Genomic DNA, 13,104 nt, shown 5'->3' on the forward strand with positions numbered 1-13,104 from the left:
TAAATTACACATTTGCTTTAATACATACAAAATCATAACAGTCATTTTCCTAATCAAAGACAAAATAAAAAGAAAAAAGAAAAAGATGGGTTTGACAATGATAAAATTATAACACTGACTGACTCAGCAAACTACATGATAAAGCTTTTTTCCTGTAAACCCTGCCTGATGGGTTTGATGCATGAATGAGGCAAGCAGAGGAGACAAATGGAGGATACAGAAAACCCCCAGAAACAATTGGGTAGCTGTATGTCATGATGATGCATATTATGGGTATGTATCTCTCTGTGTATGTTTGTCCCACTGTGCGGCCTACTGGTCTTATGAGTGTCCCTGCTGTGGATAGAGGACCAGTCCCTGAGCATCAGTGAGACAGGAGAAGGCATTTGGGGGAATCCTCTCCAACTCTAGCAGATTATTCTCCAAGTGGACTGAAGCCAAGGTGGAGCCAGAATTACGAGGGTGGCACACTCCCCACTTCCTCACCAGCCTGCAACCACAACATACAAATACTTACATTTAGACATACTACATATGAATTGTGCGCCTTCTGTGATCCCATGAATTTTCCCACTATTGCTACCAGCATTGACATGTGCAGTTCGGAGTGAAATGTCTCAACAACTATTGGAAGGGTTGACATGATTTTGAGACATTTGTGCCCCCCAAAGAATAATTTGTGATAACTCTTGCACTATCATCATATAAAAAAAAATCTTTGTTCAGTACTTTGATTTATGACCGAAGACCTGCAAAGCTAATGACATAGGTTACCCTGATTGCCTAGTGGTTGCTATGCTACATAACCGCAGTGTCCATGGTTGATGATTTTGACTGGTTGCTGCTCTTGCATGCCTAACCCCTCTCCTCATAATTCCTGTCTCTACAGCAACTGTGTCAGCTGTCAAATAAGGCAAAAACAATTTTCTCCCAGCTTCAGCTGTAGTTTGTGTTTTGTGCTAATTACCGAATGTCAGCATGCTAACATGCTACACAATCTCAATCTCCACTCTAAAGGCTACACCCTGAACCATCACAGACTTAGTTGACATCACCTGGTAAGTGATCGAGGCTGCAGGGGCCCGAAATGGTATAATGGGACATCACTTTGTGACATATCATATTACTTTGACGACGTCACAACATGTTTTGTACAATTTAACTTTTTTTTTACTTCCTTCACAGCCAAGGCACTTAAGGGACCAACTGTGTGATTTGAACGTCGTAAACATGATACCTGCTAAACCTCAGCATGTTAGCATGCTAGTGTTTCCATTTAAGTCACACACTTTTCCATTTAAGTTTTTAGTTTGAGGTACATTCATCAATTTTGGCTGCTGACCATGATAACCAACAAGCCATGTTTCTCAGGGTTACTGTGTTAGTCGGGTACAGTTCACTGGCAGTAATATGAAACAGTTGTAACAACAAAAGTCATTGTCTTCATCTTTGTGCTAAGGAGAACTGATGCTGAAATGTCAGTGTTAATAAATGTATTTCCATAAGACACTGAATGTTCCACAATATCCTCCTTTGCTTCTTTGCCAAGCTCCTTTGAGTAATTTCCAAGGCGAGCTGTACTAGCCGAGTTAATGGCATTAGGATAGGATTGAATAACAAACAAGTAAGTACTTAGCTTATCCCTGCGTCATGAAAATCACATAAATTTTTTTTAAAACCAACTTAATAGAAAGTGCAATTCTACCTGATCTGGTTGTTGTCCAGTCGCAGCACCTGCAGGTTCTTAAACTGACGAACACAGCGAGGGACCTCCTCCAGACGATTGTTGTCCAAAAGGAGCTCACCCAGTGAGCGGAACGTTCCAGCAAAAGAGACTCGTTCCATACCCTCATTGCTCAAGGCATTGTGTGATAGATGGAGGGACTGTAGGCCCGGCCGCAGGTGACGGAACGAGAAGGCAGGGATGTGATTGATGTTGTTGTGTTGGAGTTTCAGTTTGAGGAGACGGCGAGGCAGATTCATTGGGACAGAGGTGAATTGGTTGTGGGACAGGTCCAAGGCTTCAAGGGACCTGAGAAGAAACACAGAAGAATCCTGAATCTCAGTCAGATACCTACAAGAAGAAGACCATCAAATGAAAATTCAACTTGAAGGTTTTTTTTTAGCAATGTAAGAGGTATGGCTTTATGGACACCAATGCCCTCTGTATGACAGTCATTTGGTCTACCACACTGAAATATCTCAACAGGTATGAGATGACTTGCCATGAAATTGTCTACAGATCATGGTTCCCAGACAATGTATCCTGAAGACTTTGGTGATCCCCCAACCTTTCCTCTACGCCTCCATAAGGTTGACATTTGTAAACATTACGCCTGCTTAACATCTGCATGTTAGCATGCTGTAATGTTTTACAGGGTTTTGGTTAAATATGGATTAATGGATATCCACTTCCATTCTGATTCCAAGGCTTTTGACTGCAGACCTCATGTTTAATAGTAGTTACTAGACTTATGCATAGCGCTGTTGGGGAGGCAGAGTGGGAGGCTGGGCTGCAGGGGATAAAATAATGGGGCCTGGGGGGTACAGTTTGAGGGGGAATTTGTGATTGAGTGACAGATAAGAGGTATGAAAATGTTTGGTTTGCAGGAAAGAGAATTATTAGCCATAGAGGGAGGAATAGATTTCAAGAGTCTGGGATGAAGATGTAGTACAGGGCTTCAGTGTTTTTGTTTAAAGATCCCACACAGCTGTTGTGAGTTTACAGCACAGCTCACAGCAGGAGGGGAACCTAATTTCCTGTTCTTTGGACATTCATAGACCACACTGAACAGCCAACTGGCCCAGAACATCCTAAGGTGGCCAGCCAGTGATCACACAGAGAAGTAAAATGGGCACCAATGAGCAGAAAGAGAGTGAAGGATTATGGGTGTGGGAGACGCTTGGAGTGGCATTTCTGCTACTCATAAAGGTGACATAGAGTAAGCTCTGCATTAACTCTCCTCCCTTGAACTTTACAACTCATTAATCTTTGTTGTTTGTTGGGGGGGGGGGTCCACAATAGACTTCAGGAAACCTGAGGTTGGTTACATGCCTCTCTGTTTAACAGGGGGGTAATAAACATCACATTAATCCAACCATAAATGTTTTACTGAAAACAACGTTAAGACACAAGGGAGAGAGCACAATGACACACAATGACACGAGCCAACACACTGAACATACAGCAGGCTTTTTGTTTAACACATACATATTATGGCAGTTATGGATTGCTATAAAAATGTGGTTTCCACTTGAAATTTAAACTCTCAAAGATATATCGCTCTATCTGTTTCTCAGTACCAGTTCAGACCAGTTGTGTGCTGCTGATTTTTATTCTAAATCTTTGCCAGGAAGCTCAGCAGCAGTCCACCGCTGCTTAGAGCTCCACATGGTATTAATGAGCAGAGGGACACACAGTCCTCTCTTCTCTGAGTCCTCCACCCCTCTACACACCAACACACATGCATGCTCGTGTACATACAACATGATGCGAAGAAGAAACACTAACGTACACACGGACATACATGCTCATAGACACAGAGATGCGCCAAGCACAGGCATTTCCAGACACTACATGTGCAACTGAAAATGCAAATTCACTTATATATACTATGAAATCAATTCATATCATATTCAAACACACACACACATACATGCAACCTCTTTCCAAGATTAATGTATTACTTCATTTCTAAAGCATTTATGGAGAGACAAACAGCACATAAAACCAAACGTGCACACGTGTGTGTGTCCATGTTTTTGTGCAAAGCGTGGCCAGAAGTAATTAAGCTGATGGCCTGCTCATCCACAGTGTGTTGGGTTCTAATGGGAGCCAGCACACAGAGGGGTTTGCCTCACTCTACCAAACAAAAGCAGATACAGAAGCCAGAAGTACAACACTTACAAACATAAACAGTTCAATCTGTGCTGCGCCGACCATGCCGGCACCACACAAGCTGGCATACGTACTTTTGCCGACAGACCAAGACCGGACTTCAAAAAAATGGAATGATGGATGGATAATGGTCGGACATGGCTTCAGCTACACCAAGTCATTACAGTGCAAGCTTCTGTGTGCACTGAATTTACGAAACTGAAATCTGGGAAAATTTTGTCACAGCTGTTGAAAATAGACTGAAGCACACAGATTCAATCAAACACCGAATATGACTTTAATAATTTACTGCAGTGGTACAGAGTGCATTGCATTCTCTTTCATCCATTGTGAGCATTGTAGTATGTATGTATGTATGTAGCATGCGTAGTGTACATACTTTTTCAGATTTGTAACCAAAGAGGAAACCTTTAAATGAAAACCAAAGATCACATAATTTAAGTTGGAGCATTTTCACTTTACATCTGTGTGATGGTATCAGCAACATAGCTGATGTGTTATTTGTGTGGGGGTATGTGCATGCGCTGTTGTTTTTCCATTTATGCAAGCTTATTATGAAACCAATTTGTGCAGGTCTGAAGTTGAACAAGCTTTCTTTACTAGTCCCATCAGGTTCAGACACTTCATAACAATAACAATACACACACAAATCTTTGGTGTGATGATCACTGAACCTGTGCCTACATGCAGTCAGCCTGAGCCTGCAGTGATGAAAAATCCACAAAGACATCTTCTCCAACAACAGCCTCTCTGTCAAAATGGCACAAATAATTCAAAACAAATGGACAAAAAATAGATTTCCGTTAGCCAAAAATGCTATCTGTTTCAACATAAAATAAAATAAAACACGACTTCTCTGTCACTTACTAATTAATACTGCCAGAGCAGTTTTAATGGATCAATTTTAAGCCGATGACACATTTACAAGACTATTATGTTAAGCTGCAGAACACCCTGTGGTATTAGGTACTTTAAGTAGAAAGTCCAGATTGCGATCATTTTCCCAATAAAAATGTTTGACGGCATAAAATAAAAGCTGCAATTGAAAACATATTACCCATGAAATATAATTATTTTGGACTTTTGGAATGAGAGATGTTTATGTAGCTTTAATCATTGTGGAAGTAATTTAAAACATGTTCTGGTTATGTCAGCAAACATGTGGAGTTTGGAGTCAGGTCTGTTGGCAGGCAGCAGTGATATGATCACTGTTAAGTTTTGATGTGTAGTTTGCCCTCAGGGCTTTCTGCCAGAAAGTCATACTACTTGGTTAGGTTTAAGCACCAAAGGTACTTGGCTAGGTTAAGGAAAAAGAAAGGAAGAAAGCCTTTCTGCCAGAAAGCCCTGAAGGCAAACTTCTCCCATGTGCAGTTTTGATCGACAGAAGGACAAGTAGATATGGCGGCATGTACAGTAAGACTGTTGTTTAAGGTGACAGGTACATAAAGAGACAGGAGAAGACAGCAATCAGGAATGTGCACATGTGTTTGTGTTTAAAGATGAATGTTGCTCAGGAACCGAAACTCTAAATACTTATAATATACCTATAATATTATATGTAGTTATACTTCATGCATCTAAACATACACAAACACACAGTACTGACTGTAGATGAGATATTTTAACAATGTAGATAATGAGGTGCGATGCTGGCAGTTGGCAAACTGCACTCCCTAGCTCCCTGTAACCTCCAGTATCCTCCGCAGTTGCCTCCAATCACTGAAACCCAGCAGGAGGCAATAATAACACTGACTCCATGACATGTAACACAACCCAGAACCAGCACACCGCAGTTTATTTTATCGTTATGCAATTTACTTTTCATTCTGTGTCACCCTTTTTACAATCGCTTTCTCTATATTTCTCCGCAGACGTCTGCAGAGTTGCGTGGTGAATTCATTTCTCCACAAGCAGCTTAAATTTCAATTATTATAGTTCTGCAGAATAACATAAAATCCAACTACAGGGAGGCGTCGTGTTTTATGCCACTTGGGTCTCACTAATGACCTTTAAGGTATCAGCTCCTGCTGTGTTGCTGGAGTTCAGGTCAAGATGAATTTGTTCACACACTGTTGTCTATGCAGTGCTGAATGACGCTTTTAAAATAGAGGACCAGCTAATAAGCCTGCAGTGCCCATGGGAAGACTGCTGCTCTCGCCATTAATGAGGTCAAGTGTCAAATACATTCAAGTCAGAGGTCAAACTAAGGCTCAAACTACAGCCTAGTTGAATTTCCTCCATTTCAGCTTCACTCAAACTCTTCCTTCCTTTCTTCACGTCATCTCTCTGTCCCTCTTAGGAGAAGGTATTTTGTTTTACTGTTACTGTACTCCACCTATTATTAAAAGATCATTTCAAATTTCCCCTGAATATATATCTTTAATTTTATATTTCTGTTTTCAGTTATACAGTACAATCCAAAGTATCTCTAATTGCAATTTATTGTGTTTCTTTAGCATCTTCTTTTCCTCACTTTCCCCTCTAGCTTCCACTGTGGTTCACAAGGATCCCAGGGAGAAACGAAAAACCCACTGGAATTCACTATATTTAAACACACACACACACACACACACACACATACACATACACACACACACACACACACCATCATAGAGACACATCATGAGACATACATACACAAACACACCCATACAGGCACACAGTTGCCCTCAAGCTCTCTCTCCCACACTACTCATCTAAGTACACAAGGTCAGCTGTCATAACTTCTGTGATATGCGTGCATGCAAGCTGTGTGTGCCTGTGTGTGTGTGTGTGTGTGTGTGTGCGTGTGTGTGTCTGTGTGTGTGAGAGAGAGAGAGAGAGAAGAATAAGAGGAAAATAGAAAAAGAATGTGTCTGTCTGTCAGCCAAAGACTTTGAAATGAACATTGTTGTGAGTGACTGAAAGCATCAGCCTCATCATATTGACACTGATGAAACAAATAGTAACCTGACGTGTCAGAAGATTTTCTGATGGAAATGTGTTATTTCACACCTTTTAAGTGACACAACCATCAACTGAAAACCAAATCAATTTAAACATTGGGGAAAAAATATAACAAGAATGTTCAAAATCCCAAACAACACCAGTATGCCCTCTTGTGGCTGATGGAGAGACTGCAGAAAAAAAATTTAATCAAAAGCTCTGGATGGATGGATGGATGGATGGACGTACTTGAGACGGGTACAGGCTTGTGTAGAGATGCCTTGCTCACGCAGCAGGTTGTGCCTCAGGTCCAGCACCCTCAAATGGATGCAGCCCCTCAGTGCCTCTTCTGTCACCTCCTCAATCAGATTCTTATTCATTTTCAGCTCCTATAAGGAACAGAAAGATACAACTAGAGAGCCTGATTTGGGGCATCAAGGTGGCATTGCAGTTCTTGTACTGCAGTGTCTGGCTTTCTGAAATTCTGAATCCCAGCTGGGCTCGTTTAGCAGATCCTAACATTTTAAGGAGGAGGATTTTCCCTACGGGATTCGGTAAAGTGATACAAGTGCACCTGAAGAGAGCGAGGAAGGCCCAGAGGAAGGAAACGGAAGCGGTTGTTGTCCATCTGGAGGTGCAGAAGTCTCTCTAATGGTCTAAAGGCTTGTGGCGACACACTGCCCTCATGGAGAGGATTCTCCTCCAGCTCCAGAGTCAACAGGTTCATCAAACCTAGAAAGGGAAAGTAAATAATATTCTCATTATTTCCATACAAGATGATGTTTCTACTCCATGTACACAGACACAAGTCCTACCTTTGAAACAGTGAGGGGTGAGTGTACCGAGCATATTGCTGTTAACCTTGAGCTCCTCCAGAGATGATGGCAGTGCTGGGATTCTGGTAAGCTGGTTGCCATCTAGGTTCAGCTTCTTCAGAAAGGTCAGGTTCTGCATGGGTGAACAGGCCAGAAAGATCAAACAGACAAAATGGATACTTGTCTCCAAATCCATGCTTTTCTATCCCAGCTTGCCAAGCTGGACACAGTCACAGGGTTCACAGAAATACACCAAATGAGAGAATGTGAAATCTGTGCATCTCTTCAATGGCATCTATCATGTTGTATTTTTAGTAAAGCCACTCTGTGTGGCTCCTCAGTGGAGGCTGCTGTGGTTGGTGTGTGTCAAGTAAAAGCAGTGGACTCAATTTTTTGCAGCATCCCTCTAGCCAGTCCATCAGTCCTCTGTCATTACTGGGATGTGAGCACAAAATGAAGAAAAATGGTCTTCTAAAAATAATTTCCTTTTTGTTCTCTCCACATCATTGGCTGCAGCTGTTTTCCAACAGGTCTGTCCAGCCAATGCTGTAAGAGCTCGCTGATGGTGGTGTGCAATGATTGGTAGGCTGCCTCAGCGTGGTCAGGATCTGTGTTGGGCCTGTGGTCATTTAGAGGTTAGACCAGAGGATATTCTTAGAAAAGATTAGTTAATGCAATTTTCAGTGCCCTTTTATTACTGTAATGATACAGGATACAGCCTGTTTTTTTATTTTAATTAGATGCAAAGTGACTTATAAAATTGGCTTGTAACTCACACACTCACTCATTCACATATAGCAGGCTGCAAATTGTCCACAAGAGGGAGCTTTATGGACAAATGTCAGAGCAATTCTTCACATGCCAACCTACGCCTGATCTAAAGGATTTTTAACACTCAAAATACAAATTTCAATTCAACTAATAGCTCTAAAACATCTTATTTTAGCTGTAAAAAGCTTTTTCTTGGAATTGACCATCAGACAAGTGTTTCATTTGAATAACACTTGAGAATATGGTTCAAATATGTAGCATCAAAAAACAGAACTTAGTAAATCTAAATTGCAAATTTTTGTTAGTTGTTTCTTTCCCTTTGGGTTCTGTTTCTCCTATTTGTTTTTTCTCTGTTGGACAAATAAAGCCTGGTTAGGACCCCATCCTTCTCTCTCCAGTTTTGGAGGAGGAAAGACGCACCATTCAGTACTTTTCAGTAAATGCGTTCAAGCATAAAATGTAAAACATATTTTAAAAAACCAAACACACACACAAAGAGCAGCATTCAAAAAACAAAAAAAAGATTGTTGTAACACTCGTCTGCAGGTAGAGCAGAGTGGACTGGTACTTCAGGTCTGGGACTGCAGGTTTGAGACCGTGTTCTTGCGTATAGTATTTGTATTTGATATCTCAGGGAAGGCCCTCGAGTGGTATGTGTCATATTTGTCAAACAAATGCTTTTTGGTCTCTATGGGTAACTATGTGTCTTATATTTGGGGTGCCTAAGGATTAGTCCTCAGGCCTATTCTTTTCTCTTTGCACATGCTTCTCTTGGGCCATATAGTCAGATGCTTTTTTGGTTTACGTCCCATGATTGTTACGCCGACGACACTCCACTTTATGTTTTAGTATAACCAGATTATGTTTAAAGGACTACATGTCACTAAACTTCCTTCAGCTTAATTCTGATCAAACTGAGCTTCTTATCATTGACCCTGAAAACGCTACTAATGGCACATGAGTATATCGTCCTCTTTGTCACACCAAACTTTAAGAATCTTGGTATTATTTTTCTCAACTGAAATTCTAAAACCATGTCAACAAATTGGTTCAATCCTGTTCTTTTTATCAACTCAGAAACAGTGCGAAAATCAGACCATTACTATCTGCATCTGATTTATAACGCATAATTCACACCTTAATTTTTCCCCTCCTGACTTCTGCAATGCCCTTTTCACTTGCCTTAGTCAAACTGCCCTGGCATGTCTTTTCAACTTGTACAAAACGCAGCAGCTAGGCTTTTAACTAGGACTGGAGGGGACTAGGACTAGATGTCACATTCCTTCTATTTTAGTCTCGCTTCATTGGCTCTTTTGCCTATAAAACAAAACAAAAAAAATCAAATACAACTGTTCTGTTGCTGTCTTAGCACCCAGACTATGGAACAATCTGTCATTATAGTATCAGCAAGAGTCTGTTGACTGTTTCAAACAATATTATAATATTAAATTTTGGTCAGCTCTTTCTGCTGTATGTGCACTGCATTTGTACGTTTGCAGATTACTTTTTAAATGTTTTTCTCTTGTTTGAGCGTGGCGTTTTTGTGTTTGTGCTTGATGTTAATACTGAAAAAAGTGCTACATAAATAAAGTTTTACTTACATTTACTTATATACAAGTGCTTTAAAGCAAGAACAGGTATCCCTCAATTGAACCCTAATGTAGCAATGAGATGTACATTCAAGCATGAGTAAACATGCAGGATAAAACTTTATAAGTGTGATGTACTTGCAGATGAGACTGGAATGTTTGAGGCTGACTGTAAAGAAGTATACAGCTGTGCTGGTGAATGAGAAAATGCGCACAGAGTGGTGTTACTCACAGACAGGGGGTTTTGGCCGAATGACTCATCATCCAGTTTGTTTTTGCTCAGGTCCAGTGTGTCCAAGTTCAGCAGACCAGAGAGAGGTTGCAGAGCGAGGACTCTGATGTTGTTCTCTATAAAGATAAAGCACATGGTAGGATATATGATACAAGTACATGTAGTGGATGTATATAATATGAGTTGTAAGTCTTTTTGACATGAGAAGTGACTTCATTTGAACTTGGCTTGTCTCACAGGTCATGTCACGTTGACATATCGGTGCTGGAACTTTTGTTTTGATGTTGATGTAAATAATATAATCAATCAGTGAACTATGTATTTCAGTTTCCGGTTTAATAATTCCACATATCCATTTCCAAATACTATATACTTCTGTTAAGACATCATATTGACTGTAACAGCAAATTATGAATAAACGTAAATAATAATGTAAATAAACCAGTTCATAATTGATTGAGTCCACTTCCATTTTATACCATCCCACTATGCACACACATGCTCATTTTGTATGATGAATCTACCACCACCACAACATACACACACACACACGCACGCACACACACACACCTGCCATGTCCAGCTTTGTGGCCTCTGGGTTGTGGATGATTGGCAGGTGAGTCATGCCAATGCCCCTGCAGCTGATTTCTCTGTCAGCAGTCTGACACTCTCTGAGAGGAGACTCTGTAAAGCCGGATTGTGTTTCTGTTTGATTGCTGGGAGTCTCAGTTGCCTCCGCCTCCTCCTCCTCCTCCTCCTCCTCCTCCTCCTCCTCCTCTTCTTCTTCCTCCCCCTCTTCCTGCTCTTCTTCCTCTTCCTGACAATTGACAAATTCAAAAACATGACATGACAGAAAATTGCTCCATTAACTCAATTGGGTAAACCTGTTGAATACCACACCACGATACTGGGGGCGGCACGTGATTTTCACCTCAAAATGCAAATGGAAATCCAGGGATGATCATAGTATTTTGTCACCCTACCCATGCTACACACCTCTGTGAATTTAGAAGGCTCAGCTAGAAGCTCAACCATTTTTATCCACACCAAACACACATCAAACACCAAGCATCTAAATGAACTTCTATCACAGCATAAATCGCTTTGTAATCACTGTACATGGCTGCAGTTATTGCCTTCCAGATGTCTCTCATCCTACACCGCAGTCTGACCACTCTAAAGAAAGCTCAGCTCCAGCTCTGATCAGCTGTGTAACTCATATCACTCAAATCAAAAACCTCACAGAGTTATTAGCCGGATAATAATAACAACAAATGCACCAATATACATTTACAGTTACAACTGCTGACTTACTTTTGCCGTTTTTCGCTGTTTTCAGTCCAAAAACAGCTGTTTTTTGTGTATAAAGATCGCACCAGGCCGCCATCTTGGTATTGTGCAATAGCTGAGCTGTGAGGTTTCGTTTCTCTCGTCAAAATGAAGGAGAGAAGACTTGTTGCTTTAGAACAGACGGTATTTACTGTTGTCTACTGGCTGACTCGTAGGAGCTACACAGACATCCAATATATCAAACAGCCCCATTGGATGTTCTGTTCTCAAGTTGTGGGCTTTTAAAATGGGTGCTTTTGGTCACAGGAATATTTATCAATATTCACAGTTTTTATCAATATTTCAATGTTTTGGAAGCTTTATGTTATTTGGAACATGGTTGTATGGCCAGAAATAGTGTTTTGAAGAAAACTCCCAATAAAAGTGAACATATAAACAGCAAATATGGCCAAAACATGGACATTCGCCTGGTATATTTTTGAAAAGTGTGTAATAACTGTTGTATATTAGTAACTCAAGCAAAACAACAGCCTAATTTCTACATAAAAAAGTAAACCTCTTCCTCCTCTTCTTCCTCGTCATCATCGTCGTCGTCGTCATCGTCATCGTCGTCATCATCGTCATCGTCATCGTCATCATCTTCTTCCTCCTCCTCCTCCTCCTCCTCCTCCTCCGCTTTCCCTTGATCCATCAGTCGCCGCTTTTCAGCATGAAGCTCCTTCAGTACTGCCATGAGAGAGCTAGTCTCCTCCTCCCCTTTTCCACGCTTCCTCCAGCCCATTAGGGGTGGCCCCAACCCTGCCTACAATAATACAATGATACAATAAATCACTGGCATGAAGGATCAAATCAACATACACCTAAACAGTCTTAGACCAGCATATAACATGGGTGAAGTGTTCTTTTTTGTCTTTATTTATTTAAAAAATGCATTTCTGTGATTGCATGGCAGAATCAAGTGCCATACTATTCTATATGCAGTGGCCTCCACTGTAGCTGCGTGCTTCCTCTTCCCCCAGGCACCTCTCTTGCTTCTACCAGCCTCCAGCTTCCTGAAATCAACTCCTTGATGCTCCCTCTCCTCCTTTGCTTCCACCTCGTCCTCACTCACTTCATCACCAATCACAATGCAGAGCAGAATTAAAGACATAAAGCAATAAAAAAAGTTAGTTTTTTTACTCTGCTGTATGAGCTAAATAACTTTTTTAGTTATTAAAGCATGTGTTTGTCAACATCATGCAGACATAACCAGGCAGCATTTCAAAGACAAAAACATTGTCTTACCAGCAGAGAGGGTTGCTCTTGAAACAGATGTCACTCCTCTATCAATTCCTGGTGGATGAACATCTGCTGTTCCTATTTCATGTGTCTCAGAAGAGGTTTCCAAGTATGCATCCATGTCCTGCAAAGAGTTTAGGCTTTGCCCGGGCAATACTGTGCCACATAGACAAATGAACACGATACATGTCCTTGGCATCTGCATTGTTGGATGTTTCCTTAATTTAAGTTGGAGAGACAGGTCCAAATTTTGTAGATCTTCAGGGTCAAAGCAAAGACAAAGCAAATCCACAGAAAGCTTTTGCC

At 40.9% G+C, this 13,104-nt stretch overlaps 1 protein-coding gene across 1 annotated transcript; it reads right to left on the minus strand.

Moving 5' to 3' along the window:
• Positions 1-10,952, minus strand: si:dkey-32e6.6 (extracellular matrix protein 2). The gene is made up of 7 exons (XM_046056739.1): positions 10,801-10,952; positions 10,231-10,346; positions 7,639-7,771; positions 7,398-7,555; positions 7,073-7,212; positions 1,706-2,032; positions 1-490 (listed from the first exon to the last, which is right to left on the minus strand). Exons 1-7 carry the CDS (start codon positions 10,853-10,855, stop codon positions 322-324), a joined length of 1,098 nt encoding a protein of 365 aa, XP_045912695.1. The 5' UTR covers positions 10,856-10,952; the 3' UTR covers positions 1-321.
• Between the last annotated feature and the right edge of the window lie 2,152 nt (positions 10,953-13,104).

Source organism: Micropterus dolomieu, linkage group LG08 (assembly GCF_021292245.1).
Source record: "Micropterus dolomieu isolate WLL.071019.BEF.003 ecotype Adirondacks linkage group LG08, ASM2129224v1, whole genome shotgun sequence".
Classification (NCBI taxonomy): domain Eukaryota; kingdom Metazoa; phylum Chordata; class Actinopteri; order Centrarchiformes; family Centrarchidae; genus Micropterus; species Micropterus dolomieu.

Excerpts from the sequence above, each read along its gene's own strand:
- si:dkey-32e6.6 (XM_046056739.1), bottom strand. The coding sequence starts at position 10,855 with ATGACTCACCTGCCAATCATCCACAACCCAGAGGCCACAAAGCTGGAC. Across the intron at positions 10,347-10,800 it reads CACAAAGCTGGACATGGCAG|AGAACAACATCAGAGTCCTC; the intron begins GTGTGTGTGTGT and ends TTATCTTTATAG. Across the intron at positions 491-1,705 it reads CTGGACAACAACCAGATCAG|GCTGGTGAGGAAGTGGGGAG; the intron begins GTAGAATTGCAC and ends TTGTGGTTGCAG.